The sequence below is a fragment of the Phocoena phocoena genome, chromosome 1, assembly GCF_963924675.1.
Source record: "Phocoena phocoena chromosome 1, mPhoPho1.1, whole genome shotgun sequence".
Classification (NCBI taxonomy): Eukaryota; Metazoa; Chordata; class Mammalia; order Artiodactyla; family Phocoenidae; genus Phocoena; species Phocoena phocoena.
In genome coordinates this window covers 146,700,521-146,725,097 of record NC_089219.1, presented here as the reverse complement: position 1 = coordinate 146,725,097, position 24,577 = coordinate 146,700,521, and the positions used below count along the sequence as shown (strand labels likewise).

General features: G+C 42.9%; 1 protein-coding gene across 2 annotated transcripts in view; it reads right to left on the bottom strand.

Moving 5' to 3' along the window:
- KCNH1 (potassium voltage-gated channel subfamily H member 1) overlaps positions 1–24,577 on the bottom strand; it is a 416,350-nt gene that overhangs the window by 362,811 nt on the left and 28,962 nt on the right. For both annotated transcript variants that reach the window (XM_065875181.1, XM_065875191.1), the window contains exons 2-4: positions 22,633–22,756; positions 18,788–18,894; positions 6,839–6,967 (exon numbers count right to left, since the gene is read on the bottom strand). In XM_065875181.1, coding sequence (XP_065731253.1) covers positions 6,839–6,967; positions 18,788–18,894; positions 22,633–22,756 — 360 coding nt within the window. The remainder of the gene's footprint in view (positions 1–6,838; positions 6,968–18,787; positions 18,895–22,632; positions 22,757–24,577) is intronic.

Here is a 24,577-nt window from a genome sequence, read left to right as displayed (position 1 = left end):
CTATCCCAGACCCTGCTTGGCAGGGCTCAGGGCCCTGGTCCATCAGATGACATGGCACAAAAAATTAAAAGAAAGATCCCTGGACTTCAGGGCATTTCCCCAGGCCCAGGCTAGTCCCTTACTCTAGCCCTGATTCTCTTTTCAAGAATGTGGCTCTTAAAAGAGTTGGCTCTCAGGTGGCTGAGTGAAGGGCACAAGAAGGTGAGTGGGTGTTGGATTGGGAAATGGACAGGCAGTGTGAAATCTTCCATCACACCTCTACCAGGATAGGCAGACTCTGCCTATTCTGAAGGAAGGAAATAAGTTCTTTCCCAAGCTCCACCCCCATGTTGTCCTTTCTGGACTCTAGACACTTTCTAACAGGACTCACGCTGAGCCAGATGAAAGAACATCATTCATTCACATATTAATTCTAAACATAACTACTATGTAAATACCATCACAGTGCTAAATCCTGGGGATACTAAAATGAAAAATGGCACAGGCTCTGGCCTCAAAGAGCTTGTACTCTAGTTGGGAAGACTGATAAGTAAATTAAAAAGTATGATATAGTAAGCTAAATTCTATAACAGGTGAGTAGAGGACGCTATGGCCAAGACTGTCCAGAGAAGGCATATCTAATCCAAGCTGGGCAGTCAGGGAGGGCTTCCCACAGGAGGTGACACTAGAGCAAACTTTTAAAAGATGAGTAGGAGCTACTTGAAGTCAGGAAGAAAAAGACAGACATTCCACACAGAAGGAACAGCACCTATGAAGGCAGAAAAATCATACAACAGGGTAATATGTCAGGGAAGAGTAAGACCTTCTTAATAGCTAAATGAATGGGGCGTGGCCCGTAGAGGGGAGGAGGATGCAGGCAGTGGCCTGAAGTAATGCTAAAGAGGTTGTCAAGGGCCAGGCCGAGAAGAACTTAGGTGGTAACAACCTAGATGGCAAGTTAAGAAATTTGAACGTCAACCTGAAACCCGAAGGGAATCCAATGAAGGAGTTTAAATATAGTAGGGGAATTTTAGGACAAAATGGCAGTGTGGATAGTGGACTATAAAGAGGGCGGAGGGGGGTTAACAGATAGAAGACCAGTCAGAATCCCAGGCAAGACACCATGAGGGCCTGCACCAGTGCTATGGCCTGAGCCAGGTAACAAGGGGAGACTTGAGAACAGCTGCAGAGGTAGAATCAATGGCTATAGAGGGAGAGAAGAGGCAAGCCAGGTGGCCTCTGGGTCCCTGGTTTGAGTGACTGGAGTGACAGACATGAAATGAGATTAAAAACACAGAAGAAAGTCAGTCAAACTAAAGAAGACAAGTATATGATATCACTTTTATGTGGAATCTAAAAAAATAATACAAATGAACTTATTTACAAAACAGAAACAGACTCACAGACGTGGAAAACAAACTTATGGTTACCAAAGGGGAAAGGAGGAGAGGAATAAATTAGGAGTATGGGATTAACAGATACATACTACTATATATAAAATAGATAAACAACAAGGACCTACTGCATAGCACAGGGAACGATATTCAATATCTTGCAATAACCTATAATGGAAAAGAATCTATATATAGATAGATAGATATATGTATCTGAATCACTATGCTGTATACCTGAAACTAACACAATATTATAAATCAACTACACTTTAATAAAAATTTTAAGAAACCACAGAAGAGAAGCAAATGGGTTTGGTGGAATATACATGTACAATTTGGACGAACAATGTCCCTCATAGCAGAGCCATCAGGAAAAACATTCCTGGAAAAATCAATTTCCTATTGTCCAAAGGGTCAACTGGGTGAGAATAAGCTGATGAGAATTCAGCTCAAGATGATCTTGCTTAAGGAAAGCCACGTGGTCATTTTCCACAAGGAAAATAAGGCAGCTGCCTTCAAGGAAGCCTTTCCCTGGTACCACCCTACCCTAGCAGAATTGCCTGCCTGTGTACCCCCATTTGCCTTAGGCAGAGTTCTATTAGATCACTGATTAGGCTTTATTGTTCTTATTTGCTCACCTGTCTGCCTGTCTTCCAAACAGACTGTAATGAGCAGGGGCTCTTAGACATTTCCTTAAGGTCAGCATCTAGCATAAGGTTAAACACCCCAAAGACACCCAGTAAGTGCGTATGCTGAATAAATGTGCGTGAAGAACAAATTGCGTTCTCTTATTATCCTACTTTTACCTGGGTTTCCAGTAGACATAAAGCCCCAAAATATAAGTAGCCCATTTTACAAACTCTGTTGAGTTTTAGGAGGTATTTCTGCACCCACCCTTCCAATTATATCCCATTTGGGAGTTTAACAGTGAACTGAGCTCAAATGAAGAAACCCCTAGCTCAGGGTTCTTCCAGCTCTGTCATAAACGTCACCACAAGGGAGGCAGAGGCAGGGCTGGGGGTGCCGTGGGAAGATCAAAAGCATCACATGATCAGGAAAAATGAGACGGGGCGAGCAGGAGGGGAAGAGGAAACATGAAAGGGAAAAAACGACAGAAGGACGGGAATGCAGTTTGCAATCTAGCAAGCAGCTAAAAAGCATTTACTGGGCCCTTTCTCCGTTCCCAGTAAGGACAACCACTATCTCCCTTGCTTGAGCCCACATTGGCTACTGGTGTCAACTGGGGTGAGTCTCCCACTAGGCTGCTTTAGCCCACACATCCCTGTATCCTCCCTAGGCCCAAAGAGATGGTTCTGGGATGACCTGGAATTCCAGTTCCTCCAAGGGTTAAGTCCAGAGATACTAGGAAAGACAGACCTACAGGCCCCTCCCTGGGAAACCATGCTGAGCCACTTGGAAGAGAAGTTGCATAGGACTCCTTAAAGTATCCTCGCCCTGGTGAGGAGGCGATGAGGCCGGGCTTGTCCTAATCTGAAGAGTCACAGATCCTCTTAGAGGAGCTGGTGCCATAACCCAACATCCAGCAGAGAACAATGGACACAGGAGACTAGCAGGTCAATTTGGACAATGACTAGGTGTCCTCAAGTCTTCTGCCCCAGATCTTTTCCCTACTGATGTACAAATAACCAAAAACCTAGGATGGCTTTTTCAAGCAGAAGTCACTATCATCACCTTTCAGTCATCCTAAGGGCCGAGAGAGAAAATGTTAATATTGGTGGTGGAGAGGGAGCCTGTGGCTTGTATCCATTACACTCTTTCTTCCCCAAGATCACCTCACATATATCCCGCATGAAGACTCCTGGAGAAGGGTTGGCAGTTACAACAGCTTGCCGGAGCCTTCAGCCCTGAATATTCTAAATCTTTGGCCTTTAAAAATCTCCTCTGGAGTTTTACATTCCGTTTATTGCCCACTCTTGGCTCAATTTTAACTCTGAATTTACAAGATAATACTAAATTTACTTTAGTGGATCTTTGAAAATGAATGTGCTCCTTTAATGTGAGATGATTCAGTGGGGTAAGAGAAAATAAGAGGGGTGACTCATCCTTGGGTGAACAATGTAAAGAGAAAACTCTGAGCCCTACACTCTAATTCTTCTCTACCCACTTGCCCAAGACTCCTGGCTTTGAAGGGCGGATGGGACAGAGAAAAACACTCCTGCAACCTACTCCCAATTATCCAAAGTACCAGAAAAGCAACAGATAAGGAAGAAATGAAATGCCTGGAGCCTCACTGAGTCTCATTTCAACCAAGAATTCCCACCTACTCTCTCATTCAGCCTTTAAAAACACATACACACACACACACGCACACCGCAGAGCCGTTACCAAACAGCAAACCTAGCTTGCCTTGATCCCTTGCTCCATGCCACCTGTCGGCACATTTTATCAGAGAGAAAGGGAAGTAGCCAAAAGATGAATAGGAAAGAGGAGATGAGGAAGTCAGGGGTCTGGATAATTCATGAAAAGGGTCAAGAGAACTGACACACTAAATAAAAGAGGGGGTTCAGGGAGCATCCTCAGGGCCCATCACATGTGCTCGGAGCTCAGGGCCAAAGGGGAGTTACTTTGTGTGAGATGCTAAAATAGTTTATCGCCAATGATCCCATGTGTTCTCCCCTTTGTGTGTTGCTTATGGGAAAATGTCAGGCACCAACTGGCTTCCTGAGTCACCATTAGGATGCATTCACCCGACTGCCAAGCCCCAAAGTTAGGCACAACATGATGAGAGAAAACAAAGTCATTTTAAAGACAATCTGAGCACAGTTGACTTTAAAAAGTCTAACCTAGGGCTTCCCTGGTGGCGCAGTGGTTGAGAGTCCGCCTGCCGATGCAGGGGACGCGGGTTCGTGCCCCGGTCCGGGAAGATCCCACATGCCGCGGAGTGGCTGGGCCCATGAGCCATGGCCACTGAGCCTGCGCGTCCGGAGCCTGTGCTCCGCAACAAGAGAGGCCACAACAGTGAGAGGCTATGTACCGAAAAAAAACCAAAAAACAAACAAAAAAAGTCTAACCTAATGGTGGGAAAACATCTGTATTGCTATGCCAAAAAGCAATTATCTAGGGATTTTCTGGGGTTTTCCATTATCCACTCTTCCATTCCCTCTCAAAAGTGAATTCTACACAAGCCTGGGTCAGCAAGACTCTTAAGGCTCTTTATGCTAATTGAGGCAGTGTACTGAAAGCCCGGCTGGACCTGTTGGACTCTCAGAATGTGAGAACAACTCCGAGTAGAAATGTCAAGTCAGGAGAATAATCCAGCCACATGGCAGTGTATTTTCCATCTAGACTGGACCCTTACAGCCAGAACTGCAGTTTAGAGACTTATAACGATAAAGGCCTGGAGAATTATCATGCTCTTCCATCAACAACAGACTTATATAAAATTTGACCTTGTCCTAAACAGACCACCAAATAGAAGTGGGTCAGGGGCACAGTGACATGACAAGTGGGAGGGTCTAAACATATCTGCCACAGCATTTGGAGCGAACAGGCTTATAAAGTCATGTCCTGGAAGAAATATTAAGCATGATCCACTACCAGCATTCCTATATTGAGGGCTAAAGAGTATATACGTGTATGTGTGTGTGTGTGCATGTGTGTTTTACTTTTTAGAAATCAAGTCATGTGTTACTCCAATTTATCTCACTGACAAAGAATTAATATCTGGTCCCTTTGGCTAACAGGGAATAAGGTGTGTGTGTGTGTGTGTGTGTGTGTGTGTGTGTGTGTGTGTGTGTGTGTGCGCGTGCACGCACATCCACCAAAACCCTTATCAGTGAGGCAGGAAAAATGAAGTAGAGCATTTTATTCCTGGAAAATAAACCTCAGTGAGTCCCACTGCATCAATCTGATTTATCTCTTCTTTCAGATTTCATGAGAATGCTAGGCAGACACCTAGGTGGCATGCAGGGAGCATTCTCGGTTAACTCTGCCTTTCCTACTAAACGATCCCTCACGTCACCTGAAAATGTCCCAGTGGTGATGATAAGAAAACATTCTGACTCAATTACATCCCCCAGTTCACCTTTTTCAGAGAAAACTTGCAAAAATAACTGTGAAAATATCAGATTACCTTTAAAATGCTATTTATGAGTCTACTCAGTTAAAAAAGTAAACGGCCTTTCTAGATGGTAGCAAGATGACACTCATCATGAGTGAGCCTATCACTGTGTAAGAGCTACTGCACTGAGAAATCTTCAGGTCAGAAACCAGAACTCAGGGAATCACAAATCTGCAGGAGAAAAGGAGACTGCCGGAGGGTGAGACAAGTTAAGAGACTTTATTTAGAGCAGGTTCAAGACCTGCTCTGGTCTTGAACCCCAAAGGCAGGCTGTGATTGATTTACTGAGCTATAGATAGCTTACAAAAGAAATAGGATGCACCGGTATACACAGCGCTGTGCTCTGAACTCTATAAATATTAGCATCCAATGTGGTAGGATTTTAAATATCCTTAGAGGACACAGCCCCCAAGGGAGCAGCCACAGAATGCTTTTTATTTCTTGCCATTTAACAATCACAATTTTGTCACGTCGAGGATAACGTGCCCCAGTGTGACTCTCCCATGAACTCCACTTTTATCTCTCTGCTGCATCTCAGAAAACTGCAAGGAGTAGCGTCCTCTGGTAGAGCCGGAAAATCAGCCGCAGAGCCAGGAAACACTGCGACGTGAAAGAGCTCCTGGCCACTTGGTTATCTTCAGGGGGATGGAAAAGACTGCTGTGATACCTCCTAATCCCAAACCTCTGGGAATGACATCTTCTGTGCTTCCTGATGAGCTGGACCTCTTCGGGAGTACAGTTGTTCTAGAAATCCTGAGCCATCTCCTCTCCTAGGTCCCCAGTGTTATTTAAACAATACATGCATGTGATATGGCTGAGGTGAGCGCTAAAATCTGTGGTCCCAGAGCTGATTAAATGACCCATACGGGAATGTTACTGGCCTCATTAATGCCATGTTTCCAATGAATTAACCAGTCACAGACTTAACCAACCACAGAGGCAGAGATGTACTAAAATCTACTTTAACACTCTTAAAATGCTAGAACTCAGTCAAATCTAAAGAAGCTTATACAGATATAAGATGAATGTGACCATGAACTGCCACATTTGGGTGACTGACATCTGTCATGTGAAAACCTGCAGAGATTCTGACAATACCAGAGGTGCCCAGGTACCTCCTTCTGTCTACTTGGAAAGGGTTAATCTACAAAGGTATGAAATTGATTCAAATGCCTTCCTAACCAAAGCTCTTTTTTCTCACTTTCTTTTCCCTCAATACATTCCAGAACGATACAATGCTTTACCCAACACAAATTAAAGTTTAAATCTTGATCCTTGTGCAGAGATTGCCTTGGCAACCTCAAATTCTCTGTAACGAGAGTCACACTATAGGCGAAAAAATTAAGAAGGCATAAAATTATTTGTACAGATCAGAATTACAAACCTTTACATGAATCATCCTCAATCGGCTGTTTGAAAGCTGTTATGTCACTGAAAGTGCAAAGAAATAAAACCACTTTATCCTGTTCATTTCGAATTGGAGCAATTTTCACAAAGAACCACACAGGTGTCCCTGAAAGAAATACCGAAAGGTTGGTCAGTAATTTGTATTCTCATTTGAGGGGCTATGGAAGTAAAGACTTGGGAATGAATAGGTACAAATATTAGTTCATTTTTAGAATCGTTTCATTCCTTCAGGGACTGGGTTTTAAAACATTAATTTTTCCTCTTGCTGGAATAAAAACTTTCATAGTAACTACTCAGTGGGGAGTTTTCTCCTGTTCAAATAATTTTGTAAGTGCAGATTTCTTAACCCTTGTAAAATGATTAGAAAATGGGTTGAAAAGCCCTCCTGATCTAAGGTACAGAGACCTAAAGACTTACCTTAGACCATGTAGTGAACAAGTAAAGAGTAGGGGCCAGTTTGGGTATTGCCAGCCATGGCCGGCCGACCATGAAACCCAAATTTCCATTGCTAAAAGCTCCCAGTGCCAAAATTCAGCTTGGGAATCCATCAATTTGGCTCAATGGACCATGGGCTAGAAACTATGTTTCTAAACCTCTCTCCCCAGAATAAAAATCCCAAAGGTCCTATACAATGGCAAGTAAGGACACACTGAGGAAGGAAAAGAATCACCACAATGATTCTCCTCGCAAAGGCTCCCCCAGAAAGGGAGTTTCCAGGTGGGTTTCAGCTGTGATTACTTAGTACTTTAGGAAGCTCAATGAATGTTTCAACTTCCAATCCTTGCTCCTGAGCTGAACTGGGGGATAAATGAGCTCTTCCAAAGCACTGCCCTAAATCACAGAAGGAGAAGGTGGGCAGGGCTTACCTGACTGACTTCTCAGAGAGGTCACCCACTCAGGTATCTATGGAAAAATATCTGCACAAAGTCAGTCTCTGGCTTCCAAAAACAAAAAAAAAGAAGGAAAAGAAACATGTTTTCTATCTATTGAGGACATCACAGCAAGATCTATCAATCTCTTCTGTGATACAAAATTAAATGGGGCACAAAGCAATGGTATGTTCACCCCATCTTGTTCTTGTATCCCCGTTCCTAAAACAGCAGCTGGCATATAAGAACTTAATAACTATTTGTTGAATTTTGCATAACTGGGATAATGCTTTACATACTATTTTATAAGCATTTTCAAATTAAAATACAGTAAATATTTCCCCATGTTGTTAAGTATTAGAGAAGCTTCCTGTGTACCAGGCGCTGTGCTCGGCATTTCACATATTTTATTTTAGGAGATAGCAAGCAAACAACTCACTGAATATTGGAGATGGGAATAGATCCCCAAAAGGTCACCTGGGTCTCTCTGCCTGCAATCACATCAAACTCTATACTATACAACAAGGACGGAGAGACATCTCTGACTAACATTAGGATGAACCAATTTTACTTAACAATCACAAGATTACATATCTGACTATACCACTTATTCATATGTAAGTATGAATAACCCCACAATGTACAAACAGGCAGCAAACGGATCAGATAGGAATACGTTCTCCTTAAATCTTGATTATCTATATATTCATCCAGTTAATTTTAAACGTCTATCCACTTCCCCTTCCCTTTTTAGCTGCTGGTTTCTGGGTACTCTTAGAAGACAAATACATGATAGTGTCACCCTAAGAAAAATGTGTTTTGAAAGGAAAATCCACCTTACAAAAATCAGGGGAATTCCCTGGTGGTCCAGTAGTTAGGACTCTGCACTTTCACTGCCGAGGCCCTGGGTTTGAGCCCTGGTCGGGGAACTAAGATCCCACAACCTGATTGGCGTGGCCAAAAAAAAAAAAAAAAAAAAATCACACATCGTGTTCCAAAATCAAAAAGAATATGGTCTCTGAGTTATCCTCTGTTTTTGGAAGGTCTGTGTTACTATTCCTCCCAGTATCCTCCTCAGAACCTGCCTGGGTTTTAAACCACTTTCAATTAAGCAACAGAAAACTCAAAAGAAAGCCTCACACCAATCGAGCCCATGTACCCACAGCTCTCAGTTGTATCCTAGCTGGTAAGACAAAAGGAGGAAAAAAAAATCTTTTCTTTTTGCTCTAAAGAAAACTAAGCAATATTCTCTCAGCTGGGTAAACAAGAAAGCATGCCAAATTTACCAAACTAGTAATAAATTAGAAGGGAGGCCCCGCATGTTGTCTCACACCAGGAGCCTCGTCTTGCTGCAATTCCCAGAACCATCGCCTTCACAGCTGCCGCCTATGGGCCATCCCCTGTGCTGTATCAGCTGGGCCTGATATCTGTGAACTTGTTTCACTTGGGACTGTGCCACCTAATCTTTATGACTACTAGGACTGATGACACTAACCCGCATCTCCCAGATCACAAGAGCTACTGTATTTGTCACAGTGGGAGGCCTTTTTCATTTTACCATAGTTCAAGCTCCCCGTGAACTTTCCTCCATTTCAACAAGTCAATCTGTTTAAAGCTATGTGCCTCTCTCCACCACACTGTGCCCATTGCTTCCTTCCAGAAATGTTCCCTGACTAAATGCATGCTACTCTGATCATTCCGTTTCAATATCTAAATATGTTTCTTGTGCCAAAAATTCATAGAGTCAGTATGTATTACTTTAAGAGTTCCTCGCCAGCTGATCACTTGGGCTTGTTGAGGGTAAGAACCTCTTTTCTCCTACTGGTATTTCCTCGTGGAGGGACATCTTTCAGTGTAACACTCCAGGCCTTTTTCCCTGGGTTGGCGATTTGGGGGACAAGAATTGGACATGTGTAGCCTGGCCACCTCTCCTCCTCTGCTTAGAGATTAGTGTGCAATCTGCTCTACTTCCCCATTCTATAAATGTTAGGGGAGAAGTCAAAGGGCAGGGGGGATGGCTGGTAGGAGGAGAAGACTGTGGTTCTCCGGTGTTACCTGGGTTGGGTGGGTAAGTCTGATTCTAGGATTCACTTTTAGAAACTCACCTGCCCACAGATATAAACTACATTTTCTAGGATTTGCTTTACTAATCATAAAGGTGGTATTTTAACCTCCATTTGCCTGATTCCTGTATCTCTCCCAATTGTTTCTGACCACAGGCAGGAAAAGAAAGTGCTATGTATTGGGCCCTCTCAAAGCTTAACAGTTGAACACTATCTCTGTAAATAATTCATAACGCACTCCAAGGGCAGGAGAACTGATCTACTTCCTCTGTCTGATGGTCCTGCACCCGTATTCCAACGGCATCCAATGCAGTACTACCCATGGGGCGTCACATAGGCCATTACGATGCTCAACCCCAGGAGGCACCAGCCTGCAGCGGTGAAACTCAACAAACTCTAGGAATGCTTGCTGAGTTTCAAAGAAATAAATCCTACTTCCAGTGTCTTCACAGTTACTCAGACCTGCCTCTCTCCCAAATTGTCACACCCAAACAATCTAGGAATGATGAATGGGTTTAAATTTTCATTTCTGAAATTCTTCCAAAAAAGACTATGTGTCCCTCTTAGATAGCACAGACCAGTCATTTCAACCTTTCGCTTTTTAAGAGCGAAGCGTTTTTAACTAATGAAACAATACTCAAGGTCTCAGTACATGAAACAGTTCCTTCAAGCAAACATGAACCATTCATAGTCCAGAGCCCCACCCACCCAATTTCCCTTACACCCCTCTGGATGCGCCCAGGGATATTCAGGAACCCTTTGGCTCCATTCAAATAAAGACCTGCCCAGGGGCAGATGCCCAAGCAGTTGGCCTCCAGGGACCTCTCCTACAGCCCAGATTCTGCAGCAGCATCCATTCCATCAGGATAAAAGAGAGACAATGAATGCACAAATATTCACACACACATACACACACACACACACACACACACACACACACACAAAGTCAGGAAGAGGTTAAAATTCCGGGAAAAACCAAGAAAAGCAAGTACTTAATGCCCTGTTTCTGCAAAAAAGAACAAAGGGTCAATGATAAATTTTCTATTAAAGGCAGATCAATACACAAATCCAGGAGAAACACCTCCTACTGATGGCAAAGGCTGCAGCTCTCTCCTGGATGAGGATGCCCAGTAGAAGGGGAGTTCCAGGTCAGGCTCCTCCTTCTGGTCACTCTGTGATGGTCATCCCTTATGTAGCTCCCTTGGGTTATGCAGTAATGAACCTGACAACCTAACCTGGCTATAGGGTTTCTCAACCACAACAGTCAGATAACAAAACAGCAAGGCTCAGGTGTATGAGAGAATTTTTGGCCTCCTACCCTGGACCTCCTCCCAGGTACTCTCTAGAGCCAGGCATCCAGGCCACGTTTGACAGCAACAGAATTGACCAAGCCACTGTGATTGGCTCTTGAGAAGGGTTGCATGTGCTGGGCCATTCCGATGGGTCCAGAAACTAGACTAGAGAATGGCAGTCAGCCCCAGGAAACAGACCAATAGGATTTGAGTCAACTTTACTGAGACAAATGACAAGTGTAGACAGGATGAGAGAGCATGAGGGGGGAAGTAGTGACCACTGGCCATTAGAACATCTGATTCAGAATCCCAAGCCCTGCGTTTGAGCCCTATCTCTTCATTTATTTTATGTCTTGGCCACGCCACTTTAACTTCTCTCAGAATCAGTTTCCTTATTTGTAAAATGGGAATAATAGACCTACTTTAGATTAAGTTAAAATGTATGATGATACACAGATATTTAAAACTATTACTTTCCTTTCTTCCTTCCTTTTAAATTCTTTACCTCTAAGGTTAAAATGTTCAATCTCACCTCACAGGGGTGTTCGTATGACTTTAAAAGAGAACGTATCTTAAGGTGTTTAATGAAACTCCAAAGCTGCGTCTACCTGTTCATAAGGAAAAGGGCCAGTCTCAACCATAACAAGGGAAAGGTAGAAAATTCAATGCTTAAGCCTCCATGTAATTTAAATTTGACTGAAGGGCAAAAAAACAAAACCTCAATAAATGGAGAGAGTTACACTGTTTGTAGATTAAAAGAATCAATTCTGTAAGATGTCAAACCTCCCTTTTTAATATATAAATTTAATGCAATTTCAATCAGAATCTCAATTGTTCCTTTTTTCATTTGTTTTTCTCAGAGCTTGATGAATTGACATTCAATTCAAATAGAAAAGTAAAGGTAGAAGAACAGCCAAGAAATTTTTGAAGAGAAAACGTATGACAGGGACTACCTACTATAGTAACTAGGAGCCATTGGCAATGACCCTAAAACAAGCAATAATGAAGACAATAATATCATTTACTGAGTGCTTCCAGCGGGGCCAAACCCTGACACATCATGGTTTACCTTTCACAACTCTGTGAAGTGGAATTGCTACTGTGACATTATCCCCAATTTAAATATGGACAACCCAAGTGGGAAAGCATTTTAACCAAACTCATGTAGCTAATAAGTTACACAAGGAAAAAGAGGAGAGACACAAACCCATGAAATGTGTGAGAACTTAGCATATGTAAAAAGAGCATTTCAAATTGGAAAGAAAGAGCTGGATGATAATAAAGAGTGCTATAAAAGTAACAGAAGGAAAAATGGAAGAATATTTTTATTATTTAGGTAAGGAGAAGGGCTTCCTAAGTATTATATAAAGGTCAGAACCATAAAGGGAAAGACTGACAAACATTTTTTACTTCTATATGATATTTTAAAAGTCTTTAATTAAAGTAACAGAAGGAAAAATGGAAGAATATTTTTATTATTTAGGTAAGGAGAAGGGCTTCCTAAGTATTATATAAAGGTCAGAACCATAAAGGGAAAGACTGACAAACATTTTTTACTTCTATATGGTATTTTAAAAGTCTTTAATTAAAGAGAAAAAATTTTAATAGGCAGAATGTTTTCACTATGTGTGTGATTTAGGATCAATATCCCTCACATATAAGCAGCTTCTAGTACTGAAAAAGTAAAAGACAATCTATTGGTAAAATAGGCAAAAGACGACTGTTTCCTATTAGATTTGTCTTCACAACAGATTGTCACCTCCTCAAAGGCAGAGTCGGTTTCTTATATGTGGATCTCTTTGGCTCAAACCCACAGGCCTGCAGTAGGTAATCAATAAGGACTTAGCCGGCAGCTTCTCCTGCTCTAAGCTGCCTTTCTCTGGGCTTCTCTGCTGGAGAAGCTGATCCACAGCTCCCAAACCAGGGCCCCCAGCCACACCATGAATTGTGGAGTCAGTCAAATGCTGGGGGGTGTTATCCAGAGGGTGGACTGATTTCACTCAGGGCTGATACTTCTTAACTTTCTTGTTCGAAAAATGGAAAAACTAATTGGCCAGCCCAAAAGTGGCCACCTAAATATTTGCTGAATGAGTTCATGAATGACGACTGTCATTGATATAAGAAAATTATCCAGCATACTGAGAATGAGTTAAGTCACAATACAAAATATATAGCAATTCCAAAATGCCCAGGTTTACTGGTCAGACTCGCCAATAGATAGAAAGAAATGTTTCAAATAAGCCAGTCTCCAAGATAGGTAATAGTATTACACACACTCATTCCAAAACACACCATGAAGCCTTCTGCTAATTACTTCCAACTCCCCAAAAGTTAAAATAAGCATGAATGCCTATCACTAGCGGATCCTTTCTACAAAGTTATCCTTGTAAATACTAAAGAATGGGAGGGGGGAGAATCAAAACAATTTATTAAGAGTTTATAAAGAAAATCACAAGAATTAAATAGAACATATGGGCAAAGAATCTGAACAATTAACATAAAAAAGTAATTTTAAATGGATATTAAATAGGAAAAATACTTCACTCTCACTAGCATTAAAAATACTCATTAAACAAAAAAATGTAATTATAGGCAATCTGTTTGGTGCTAGAGCAATTCAATGAGTCAGACACTCACAGTCTGCAAGTGAACTTGGAAATGCATTCAATTCTGGAACACAATTTGGCAAAATGTCTCAGGAACCTTGGTTCACATTCTTTAACACAGTAATTTTCAACTTCTAGGAAATATTTCAGAATGTCAACTAATATCTTTGCATGAAGATCTTCACCTCAACATTATATTTAATCAAGAAAATTTAGAGCCTCATAAATATCCAACAATAAAGGAAGTGTTAATAAAATTCCTTCTAAATTATATTTATGGGGAATTTTAATGATAAGGATATTTTTATGATAAAAAAATTAAATAAATGTACAATTTCAAATTGCATACATGTCAAAGTCTCAACTATGTAACATGTGCAAGACAAAACACCAAAATGTTAATAGGATGGTAGTATTTCTCCAAGTCTTTGAGTCTTTAGGGTGATTGATTTTCTTCTTTAAGCCTTCATACGTGTTCTCCATAGTAAAAATGCATTCATTTAAAAATCAGAGAAAAAAGAAAAAAAACCTTCCTTTAAATGATGACATTTCACATTTTAAAGTCTCAAATGGGGTGACATTTCCCCCACGGGACTCCATACTGCTTTAAAATGCTGAAAGTTTCAATCTATTGAACTACAAATTGTGAAAGTAGCAGCAAACCTGCCTCCTCCTCTCTCTCCTCCCATCCATCTCTGTTCAGTCTGCTCCTCCCGGGCCAGCCGGTCAGTTCAGCCCCACGAGGCTTGCTCCTTGGCTCTGAAGCCCTCACTGTGAATCACATACTCTTGGGTCACTCATCTGTTTCTTGGTAACTGTCAAGTTCCTTTCAAAGTCACTCAGCAAACATGGGCCGAGTGCCTCCTCTGGGCTGGGCTGTGTGCTAGACACTTGCCAGTCAGTGGGCTCCACTGGCAAGTCCCTAGGCTCAGCCTCCTCCCATTTCCCCGGACACCTCTCCTTCTCAGCTGCCTCTTCCCCACCGCTCCCCCAGCAGGCCACAATGGTGATTCCTAACGCGTCTCCCACCTCTGGTCTCCTACAATGCATTCCATCTCCACTCTCTAATGGAGTCATCTTTCTGAAATGAAAATCTTCCTATTACACACTTAACCCTGCTTAAAACCGCTCAACGCCTCTCAGGCCACCCTCTGTCCCCACCACCTCTGCTCTTAAGACAAATTCTAAACTCTTTAACGTGGCTGCACGATCGGCCCTTCTCAACCTCTCCAGCTACGCTGGTGACCCATGCATTTACAGATTTATTCAATTACTCCATGAGTTCAGGTGGAACACCTTCTGGGTCAGGCACTGTGCTGGGTGCAGGGGATCCAGCCGGGTATAGACACACCCTGTAGGCATGGAAGTCAGCCTTCACTGCAGCTGCTTTCTGTCCTTGCTACTCAGAGTGTGATTCTTGGACCAGCGGCATTAGCATCACCTGGAGCAGAATCTTGGGCCCTTCTGCAGACCTACTGAATACAAGTATATACTTTTTTTGATTTGCAGGTGATGTTATATATCCTGTCAAAGTCTGAGGAGCCCTGCTTTGCGTTTCTTCAAATGTCAGCGCTGCTCTCCCCTATTGCCCTCTCCACGTGCCTTTCATCAGCCTGGGACACTCTTTGCCCTTCTCTCTGCCTAACTCCCCACTATCCTTCAGCTTCCACATGAATTTCCTGCCTGCTAGGAAGACTTCCTTCCCTGACCTCCTAAGTTAGGGTGAAGGGACACCCCCCATGTGGTGCCACCATCAAAACACTTACAGCTCTATACTGTGATGTGGCCCCCGACCCCTGCAAACACTGTGGGAGCAGAGGAGCGTTCCTAGGAGCAAGCCTAGTGTCTGACAGAGTATAGTCAGACCTCGCTTTATTGTGCTTCACAGACACCACATTTATTTTTTAACAAGTTGAAAGTCTGTAGCAGCCCTGCATTGAGAAAGTCTATTGGCACCATTTTTCCAACAGCATTGGTTCACGTCATGTCTCTGTGTCACATTTTGGTAATTCTCGCAATATTTCAAACCCTCTACAGCAAAAAGATTACAACTCCCTGAAGGCTCATATGATGATTAGCATTTTTTAGCAAAAAATGAATTAATTTTAATTAAGGCATACACATTGTTTTTTTATAGACATTATGCTACCGCACACTTAACAGACAGCTATGTTTACAGTATACCACTATAACAACTTTTACATGCACTGGAAAACCAAAAAATTTGTGGAACCCAACCTACAATATCTCTGAGGTATGCCTGTAGTTGGTCAGTAAAAAGCCATTAACAAAAACATAGAATTTGGTGCAACTGTAAAATACCCAGGCTTAAAAAATAATTTAAAGTTTCTAAATTCCTCGGGTGAGGGTAGATTTGGAGGAGTTGGGGACAGTGAACAGGTTCCTAGGAAGAAACCAACACTGTCTGCATCCACGTCTGCTTCATGTTTTATGCACAGGCTTAGCCTTGGACGAAACCCCTGCCAGCCCACTGGACATCCTTGTGTAAATTAGAAAGAGAAGTTCCTCCCTCAGCACAGATGCAATTCTAGGCCAGGGTGCACTGAGGACCTAGCAAGCAAACTGGTTTCTGGTTGCCCCCATGCAGGGTATAGCCTGCACCACCATATGTGGTGTTCCTGCCTTGTGCCCCGACTAAAACCAACCCCGTCTGGAAAGAACAGCCACGGAGCAAGCACTGGAAACCAGGTCCTGGCTCTGCATGACCTCGGGTGAGGAATTTACCTTGTTATACAATGGAGATACGTAACGTCAGCCATGACTACTTCACAGGGCTCTCTCAACATTTTTAAATAGAGTGGCATCATACCTTCCACAGAGTGTATTTTCTAAAATCAAAGGGTAGGGTAAAAGTTGCATATGACCACAATTGCTCTGGAGAATGCCTTCACATCACCCATGAAGTAGAGTCCATGCCCAGGCTGACATGCCACTCTGGAGACTGGCATGCGTCTCTCTCAATAAGCCCACCACAACCTCCAGGGAGGGAAGAGATGCTGATTCTTTGGTAAAAACATCAGTTGAACTGACTGGCTTCCATGCCTAGGCCATGTCTACCTAACGTACAGAACCGGAAGTACCAGAATCACCCTCAGTGCGATGAGATACTCACAGTACGAGGCCTTCAGCCCCCGAGGCAGCTGAGGGAACAGCAGTTTCCCCCCTGCCGTCTCATACTCACTCTGGGGTACATGCCCACTGAAGAGAATAGCAAGTGGAATCACTAATTCAGTTTTAATTATGTTTCCCTCTCTCTTCCTTTTATGCCCAACATGTATAGTTGACTTTGAGCAAGTTAAATGCATGGTCTAATGAAGCTTGAAAACTCTGAAGCAAAGTATAAACGCAAGGCATTATCTTTGTGATACGCCTACCTGATTAATAGTCTGTGACGTGGGGAAATCCACACTGTTCAGGATACAAAGCTACCAGTGTGGGAAACCTTTAACTCACTCCCTTAGCTCTGGGCACATGGGCAGACCCCTCCCCTCCCATGCAAAGGCACTGCTGGCGTGCTCCTGGGAACAGCTGTTGCTTTGAGTTGTGTCCCCCGTAGAGGAAGGGCTGGCACGGAGCCAGTCACAGTCTTTCACCTCATTCCTCTCAGGCCTATTTGGCAAAATGTCTCAGGGTAGGAACTAGGGTAGGTCTCGAGGTAGGAACTAGACCTACTGGCTGAGGAGGTGAAATGGAACAAGGCAGCAACTCTAGTGTGAAAGTGCAGGACCAACCCTCTCAGAGTTGCTGATGCCCAAAGCTAATCTCTCAGCTCAGCGTCTGCACTGGCCACCAAGTAAAGAGTCCTCTCCGTTGCCTGCACCAACACTCCAGACTGAAAAAAAGTCCGAGCTCCTTCCAGATAAAAGCCACATGTGCCCACTGCTTTCCAGAGCAAAACATATCATCCTGAATGCCACCAAAATAAACACGTATCCTGGGAATGTTCTAGTGAACCAATGACCTACTGAGTTCAATCCTACATATAAAGAACAGGATTCCTTACAACCAAATAGTGTTTTTAAAAACCAAGCACTCGGGCTTCCCTGGTGGCGCAGTGGATAAGAATCTGCCTGCCAATGCAGAGGACATGAGTTCGAGCCCTGGTTCGGGAAGATCCCACGTGCCGTGGATCAACTAAGCCCGTGCACCACAACTACTGAGCCTGCGCTCTAGAGCCCGCAAGCCACAACTACTAAGCCTGCGTGCCACAGCTACTGAAGCCTGCGTGCCTAGAGCCCATGCTCTGCAACAAGAGAAGCCAGAGAAGCCTTTGCACCGCAACAAAGAGTAGCCCCCACTCAATGCAACTAGAGAAAAGCCCGCACACAGCAACAAAGACCCAACACAGCCAAAAATAAAAAACAAATAAAAATTAAATTAAATTTTAAAAACAAAGCACTCTTCAACACCTCTGCAGCCCTGCTATGGCTATGTTTCCATACAGCCCACTTCCCATACTTCCAATACAATTAATCTCCATTCAACAGGAAAGTGCTAAGAGAAAGCAAGTTCTATACTTGTGTATAGCTATTGACCTAGATTCTTCATTAATATATTTGTGGAAGTTATTATACACAAAACAAATACCAATTAACAATACATTTTGACTAACAGTGATTACAGTATTTGATTAATACTGTCTCTGACAGAAAACTGGGGTCACCAGTGAAACAAAATTTTATTTAGAAACTCTTAATTGGGCATCTACTGGTGTTACCCACTGTGCTAAAGGGAGATAGATACAAATGTGATCTGGACAGAGATTCTAACCCACCTCCTCCCTCCCCACCTAAGAAGCCTTAAAGTCTACAAGTGCCTTAGGCCAACAACTCAACATAAGGAAACCAATAGGAAAAACACTAACTCTGGGCAGAAGAGAGATCAAGAAGTCTTAATTGGTTAGTGACAAGTACAAATGCTCATCCATACCATTTACCCCAACAAACACACTGGCTTCAAGGAACGACATTTAGCTGATGGGAGAAAAGAAAACCTAAGACAGCAACAGAGAAAGAGGAGATATTTTACTCTTCCAAGCACATCAAGGTATGGTTCAGAATGGTCTGAATACTCACTGTTCTTCTTGTACATCAAAATTTCAAAGGAATTCATCTCATAGTTCTCAAATGTTTGCCGCACCTTTTCAATGGTGTCTTTATCAGTCAGCTCCCCGTACATAAAACTGCAAAGCAACCAAACAGCCCAAGTTAGATGAACAAGTATTTATTATTCTACAAGCATCTATTAAATACCTGCTCTACACCCAGCACTGTGCTTTGCACTGTGGAACACACACACACACACACACATACACAATGAAAACATTTGTTCAATCCAAAACGATTTACTGATTGAGCTGGAATCAAGACTCCATCCTTGTCCCCCCAAAACTGACAGTCTAATGAGACACACTAGGAAACAGTAGATCAGGAAACAGTAGATTAGAGAACAGTATGACCAACACATGAGGAATTACAACACTAAGAATAGGCACAGAGCACTGTCTGAGTGGTCAGAAAAGGCTTCCCAGAGGCAAGAACAAAAGAGATCTAAAGAGCAGCTGGAAATCTGCTGAGAAAAGGAGGGAAAGGAACATTCTACGCAAAAGATAAGCATGTGCAAAGGCACAGAGGTGAGAGGAAGGTTAATTCTGGAACCTGAATACGGTTCAGTTCCATATGTCTGGAATGTAGACAGTAAGGGGAAAATTAGCAACAGGTAATATGGAGAGGTAAGCAAGGGCCAGATCATGGGGGAGATCACGGCATTACAGGTCAGGTGAAGTCATTTAAACTTTCTCCCGAAAGCAATGCAGGGAGGGCCCCTGCAGGGTTTCAGGCAAAAGAGTTACATAACGAGATCCGCATTTTAGAAATACAATTCTGAGAGACGTCCTGAGAAGGATGGCAGAATAAATCTGGACCACAGACTTTTCCTCCTCTAATTCCTAACAAATTAAACAAAAGAATAGGGAAAAAAAAACACAAAAAGTCACCAAACAAGAAAAAGGGCGCAATTTGATGCTCTAAACATCAAGACATACTGTAGCTAAGGAAAGAAAAGAAGATTCAGCAAACAGAAGATTCAGCCACTGTCTGTGCAGCTCTTTTTCCTACCCCACCACTAAAAAAGAAAAAAGAGCTCTGGGTTGAATAAATCCAGATGATAAAATTCTATAAATTCTTTCTAATACTTCTCCACACTCCTCACAATTTGGAGAAAAGTAAACTAACAGGGTAAATAAGCATCCTGAAAAAAAATTAGAGAAAACCTCTCGATAGTAGAAGCTTCTGCCTACTAATACTGGTTCTCAGCAGAGGCAGGAAAACTGCCGGGACTGTCCATTTTCTTGGGTCCGCACACTGAATATGGTCTGAAGACCAAGGTTTTTCCCTCTAGGAACGGGATAACATTCCCAACAACTAGGCAGAGCGACACTAACAAAACGTGAGAGGAGAGAAACCATCCCTTAATGGGGCTGGAAAAGCCAGTCCTCCAACAAAGGCTGCCCATGGACGCCCCCCAAGCATGTCCCCTGCCCACCCCAGGCCTTCAGACGACACCAACAAGGAAGGACAGCCATGCTCAGCCCTCAAGGCTTATGTAATGTATAGAAGCAGCAGCGTGGGTTCCCAAACAATGCACAACCTGTCTTCTAAAACTGCGCATACCTAACTGTGCAATTTGGCTTTTTCTTGATGCCTTGAGTCATAGAATCACAGAATTTCAGAACAAGAACCTCAGAAGCTATCAAGCACAGTTCCTGAACTACCAAGTCAAGCGCCATGCTCAGCTTGATTCTGGAACAGCCGTGGGCTTACTGTGAGCTTCCACTTTCCAGCACCCTGCAAGAAAAGTGCCCTAGCTATTGACTTTATGAATTCTGCGTCACTTTTGTTATCACGTTCCTTCCCAGCCCACCGAGAGATGCTATTATCTGTGGTTCCCCGTGAGCCCATCTCATGTAGTACTCTGCTTTGGGGCTGTGTTCTTCGTCTATAAACCAGGAAAACAGATAACTGAGCTTGGTGAATTACCTTTAAAAAGAAGGATAGATCAAGGCTAAATTAGCCATGCCTGAGAACGAGAGGATTTCTTTCTCCCAGGAGGTAAAAACTTAAGCTCTATAACCATTTTACTTAGCTGGTTTTACTCTAAGGCCTTTTTAGCTTCCTCCCACTTTCCCTTTCTGAATGGATTTGCTAGATAAGTGACTTATGTGATGGTTGTATAGGTTGGCAATTTCCTTCACAAGGTAAAACCAATCCCTGCAAAGTGAAGTCTTCAAATAAATGAAGTGCCGTAATTATGCCCAGCTTTCCTTACTCTTATGTAATTTTTCAAGTTGTAGTTTAGTGGTAGGTGTACATTTCCTTTGTCTGGACATTAGATTTCAGATGCCTGCAATGCAAGAAATCAGCCAAAAGGCTTCTGAGCAATTAGGGATGTGGCTAACACAAAGGCATGTTTACTTTCCTTCTAGAGAAGGGACACCTTCAGGGAATTAAATAAGTTTCTTAGAGTTGCGCGTAAAAGAAAGTTGGCTAAATTATCCAGTTCTCTTATCTGATTTTCTTAAAGTGTCTGATTATAGCCAATAAGAAGCAAGAAAGGTAAGGAAAGGCTGCTCAAGTCACACGAAAAAGCGAGCTCACTCTCCCAGTGTGTTCTGATTGTGTACGTGCCCGTACAGATGGAGACACAGATGCAGATACACAGATACTCAAGAGGATAACAGCACACCAAGAATATAAGAGAATTCTATCATAATACTTGAGTCATAATTTTTAAACCTTTGAGGGAATCTTTTTTTTCAACACCTTTATTAGAGTATAATTGCTTTACAATGGTGTGTTAGTTTCTGCTTTATAACAAAGTGAATCAGCTCTACATATACGTATATCCCCATATCTCCTCCCTCTTGCATCTCCCTCCCACCCTCCCTATCCCACCCCTCTCCTTTGAGGAAATCTTAAATTTTCCATTTCCCAGTCCCAAAAACCTAAAATTTAAGAAAATGATAATATTTTCAAAACATTTAATACTTTTCACCAAATGAGTTACTTGGCTGATTTAATATCAAGAAAATGCAACTTCTGAGAACCAAAGACTATGACTGGGTCAGATGGGTTTTTCCACCCTTTGGAGATGAGTTCACTTTTGGGTGTAGCAGGTTTAGGAAAATGATTCCACTGCATGCGAACACCACTGAAGACAGAAGACTCTGAGGAAGGTGAGGAGTGAGAGGCGCCAAAGGCTGTGGAGCCAAGACCTTGTTGGGGCGGCGCAGGGTCCGGGTCACATGCTCCGCAGGACACCTTGAAGATGCTCTAAAAGAGCTTTCCTAGTGCCACGGCCCAAGAGTGCTGCTTGGTTAGGAACCCTGTCAAATGCACAAGCTGCACAGCACCCTTTGCTTCTGCCTTTGAGTCAGTGATCAGAGAGAGATGTGACAGCAGCAAGGCAGCAAGACATGGTTCTCTTCTCGTTTTCTGATGAAAAGCCCTATGAACAAGGCCCTTGCCTCCAACATGCTGTTGATTCTTAAAAAGCAGCCATACGTGTTTTAAAATTAATTTAATCATCTAAAATCATCCATTTCATTTGATTTCATTTAATCTTCTTTCACATAATTTGCATCTAAACCCTCATAAAATTGAGTTCACATTTTATTGATAAAATGACTTTCCTGAGTTTTTCTAGGTTTTCTCCCATCTCACTGACTGTAAATTCATTAGCTGTAGGGACTATGTTTTAGATCTTCTTTGATTTTCCCAGTACAGTGTGTGAACTAGAGATGATCGTGCAATATTCCTGAATGAACGCTGCATGAAAGGAAATTCCCAAGCTGAGTAAGCCAGTTTCTTTTTCCAAAAAGATACCATGATAGAGTGTTGAACAGAACCCCAAACATAAATACCTGCAGGTACTGCTTTTTTGCATCACTTCCGCCCTGTGATAGCCAGACAGCTTGCAAAATCCATCATTGCTGTACACGATAGGCCAGTCCACTATCTGGGCATTCCCCAACACAAAATTAGTATCTGTTAAAAAAGAAGAAGAAGAAGAAGGGGAAGGAGAAAAGAAAAGGGCATATGAGGCAAGACATTAGTTGAGATTCAATGAGGACATAAATAATAACCAATCCAGGTATTTTTGTTTCCCTCCAAAACGGCCCTCTGAGGAATACAGAAGAACAGAGCTTTAGAACTGAATATTTGGAATGCAAATGCTGAGGTTTCTGTACTCCAAAGGAAGCATGCTTAACCAACCAACCAACGTTTTCAGCAGAAATCCAGTGATTTCCATAAGACATACTCAAGTCCTAATTTTTCATCTCTGTGAGATTATGCTGGTAATGTGGAGCCAGAGAGAATCCAAAAGTAATTTCTTCTGGGCTCCATCCAGCATCTTGGCCCTGTCAGTCTTTTGGGCAGAAGCTACAAACTGGCCTTATTCACCCTGATTAATATTTGCTGATCCTTGGAGGAGAAGGCCTTCTTAGAAAGGCAAGGGGACAGCAGGTTGCCTCCTGGAATACACACACCAGAGAGTCTTCCTCTCCATAAAGAAGTGACTTAGACCTTCCTAATGCTAGGGCTCCATAGAACCTGATCAAGATGCTGGCAATGACAAAAACCTTCTTACTGATTTTGAAATCATGGAGCCACAGAAAGCACATTTCAGAGCTCTTTCATGGAGCACCAGCCCACCATTCACTTGTGATATGGGGATTAAGTAAGCTAGATATGTTGGGCTATTTAGCGTGTTCTCACCACTTTCCACATTTTTAAAGATCAGAAGTCTTCGATACCTTTTGTGCTCAGGAAATCAAGTGTCCCTCTTCTCTTTTCAAGACCTTAAGCAAATAACATCCAGAACTTCAATATAATCATTATTTTGGCTTGGCTCTCTCCCCTCCACAGAATAATCACCCCTTCCACACCTCCCCCCGACCAAAAAAAGGAATGAAAGGACACACATACAGACCCTTCCTTTGTTGTAAACTGGAGGGGGTTTTGTTTATATATGTACACTATGTGGAATAATGGTGACATGTAATGTCCTCATTTAATTGGGAGGTTAATTTTGTTCTAGTACAGCATTTACAGTTTATGCACAATATGGGTAACCATCCTTTCCTATCTATGTGGGAAGGAATAGAGGAAGGAGAGGCAGGAGGAATAGCTAAATACCATAATCTACTCTTTTTTCCGACTTTTGGTTTGTTTATTAACACTTGCAAACATTCGAAAGCTCTTAGATTTGAGGGGGCAGCTTAGCTGCCACCAGCTTTGAGAAGACTCTCTGCAGTGCTCCAGCTACACAGCGTACCTGGATACCTGTTCCTTTCTGGTGGTCCAAAAGGATGGGCCCTACCTCACTGTGCCCTCACAGTCTGCTGCAGCCCCTTCCAGTGTGAGCAATCTTGGTGAAAGGTGATGTCTCTGCTTGGTGGTTTCAGCCACCAGGAAAGCTGACAGCTAAAGGGCCTGTAGCAGTGGCTCCCCACCCCGCCAAGAGAGACCTTACCTCATCCAGATGGACCCCACGCACCTGAGCCTCTGACAGTGGACACGAGAGGGAACTAGCAGGTGGTCACCAGGTGGTGGGGTGCTCATCCACCCCTTCCTGCTGGGAGAGCATGGCTGCATCCCTCACCCAGCCTGCAGATGCCTTCAGGGCCACCTGGGATCCTACACCTGGCTCCCCAATCTAAGGTGGGTGCTGTGGCTCCTTCATTTCCTACTCAAAATTTCCTTTTACTCCAAGTTGTCAGAGCTCAGCTGTGTACTGAAGTAAGATTCCTCACTGAGAACCCCTGGGTGTGGTGATGTGGGCACTGCTGACCTCATGGGCTACAG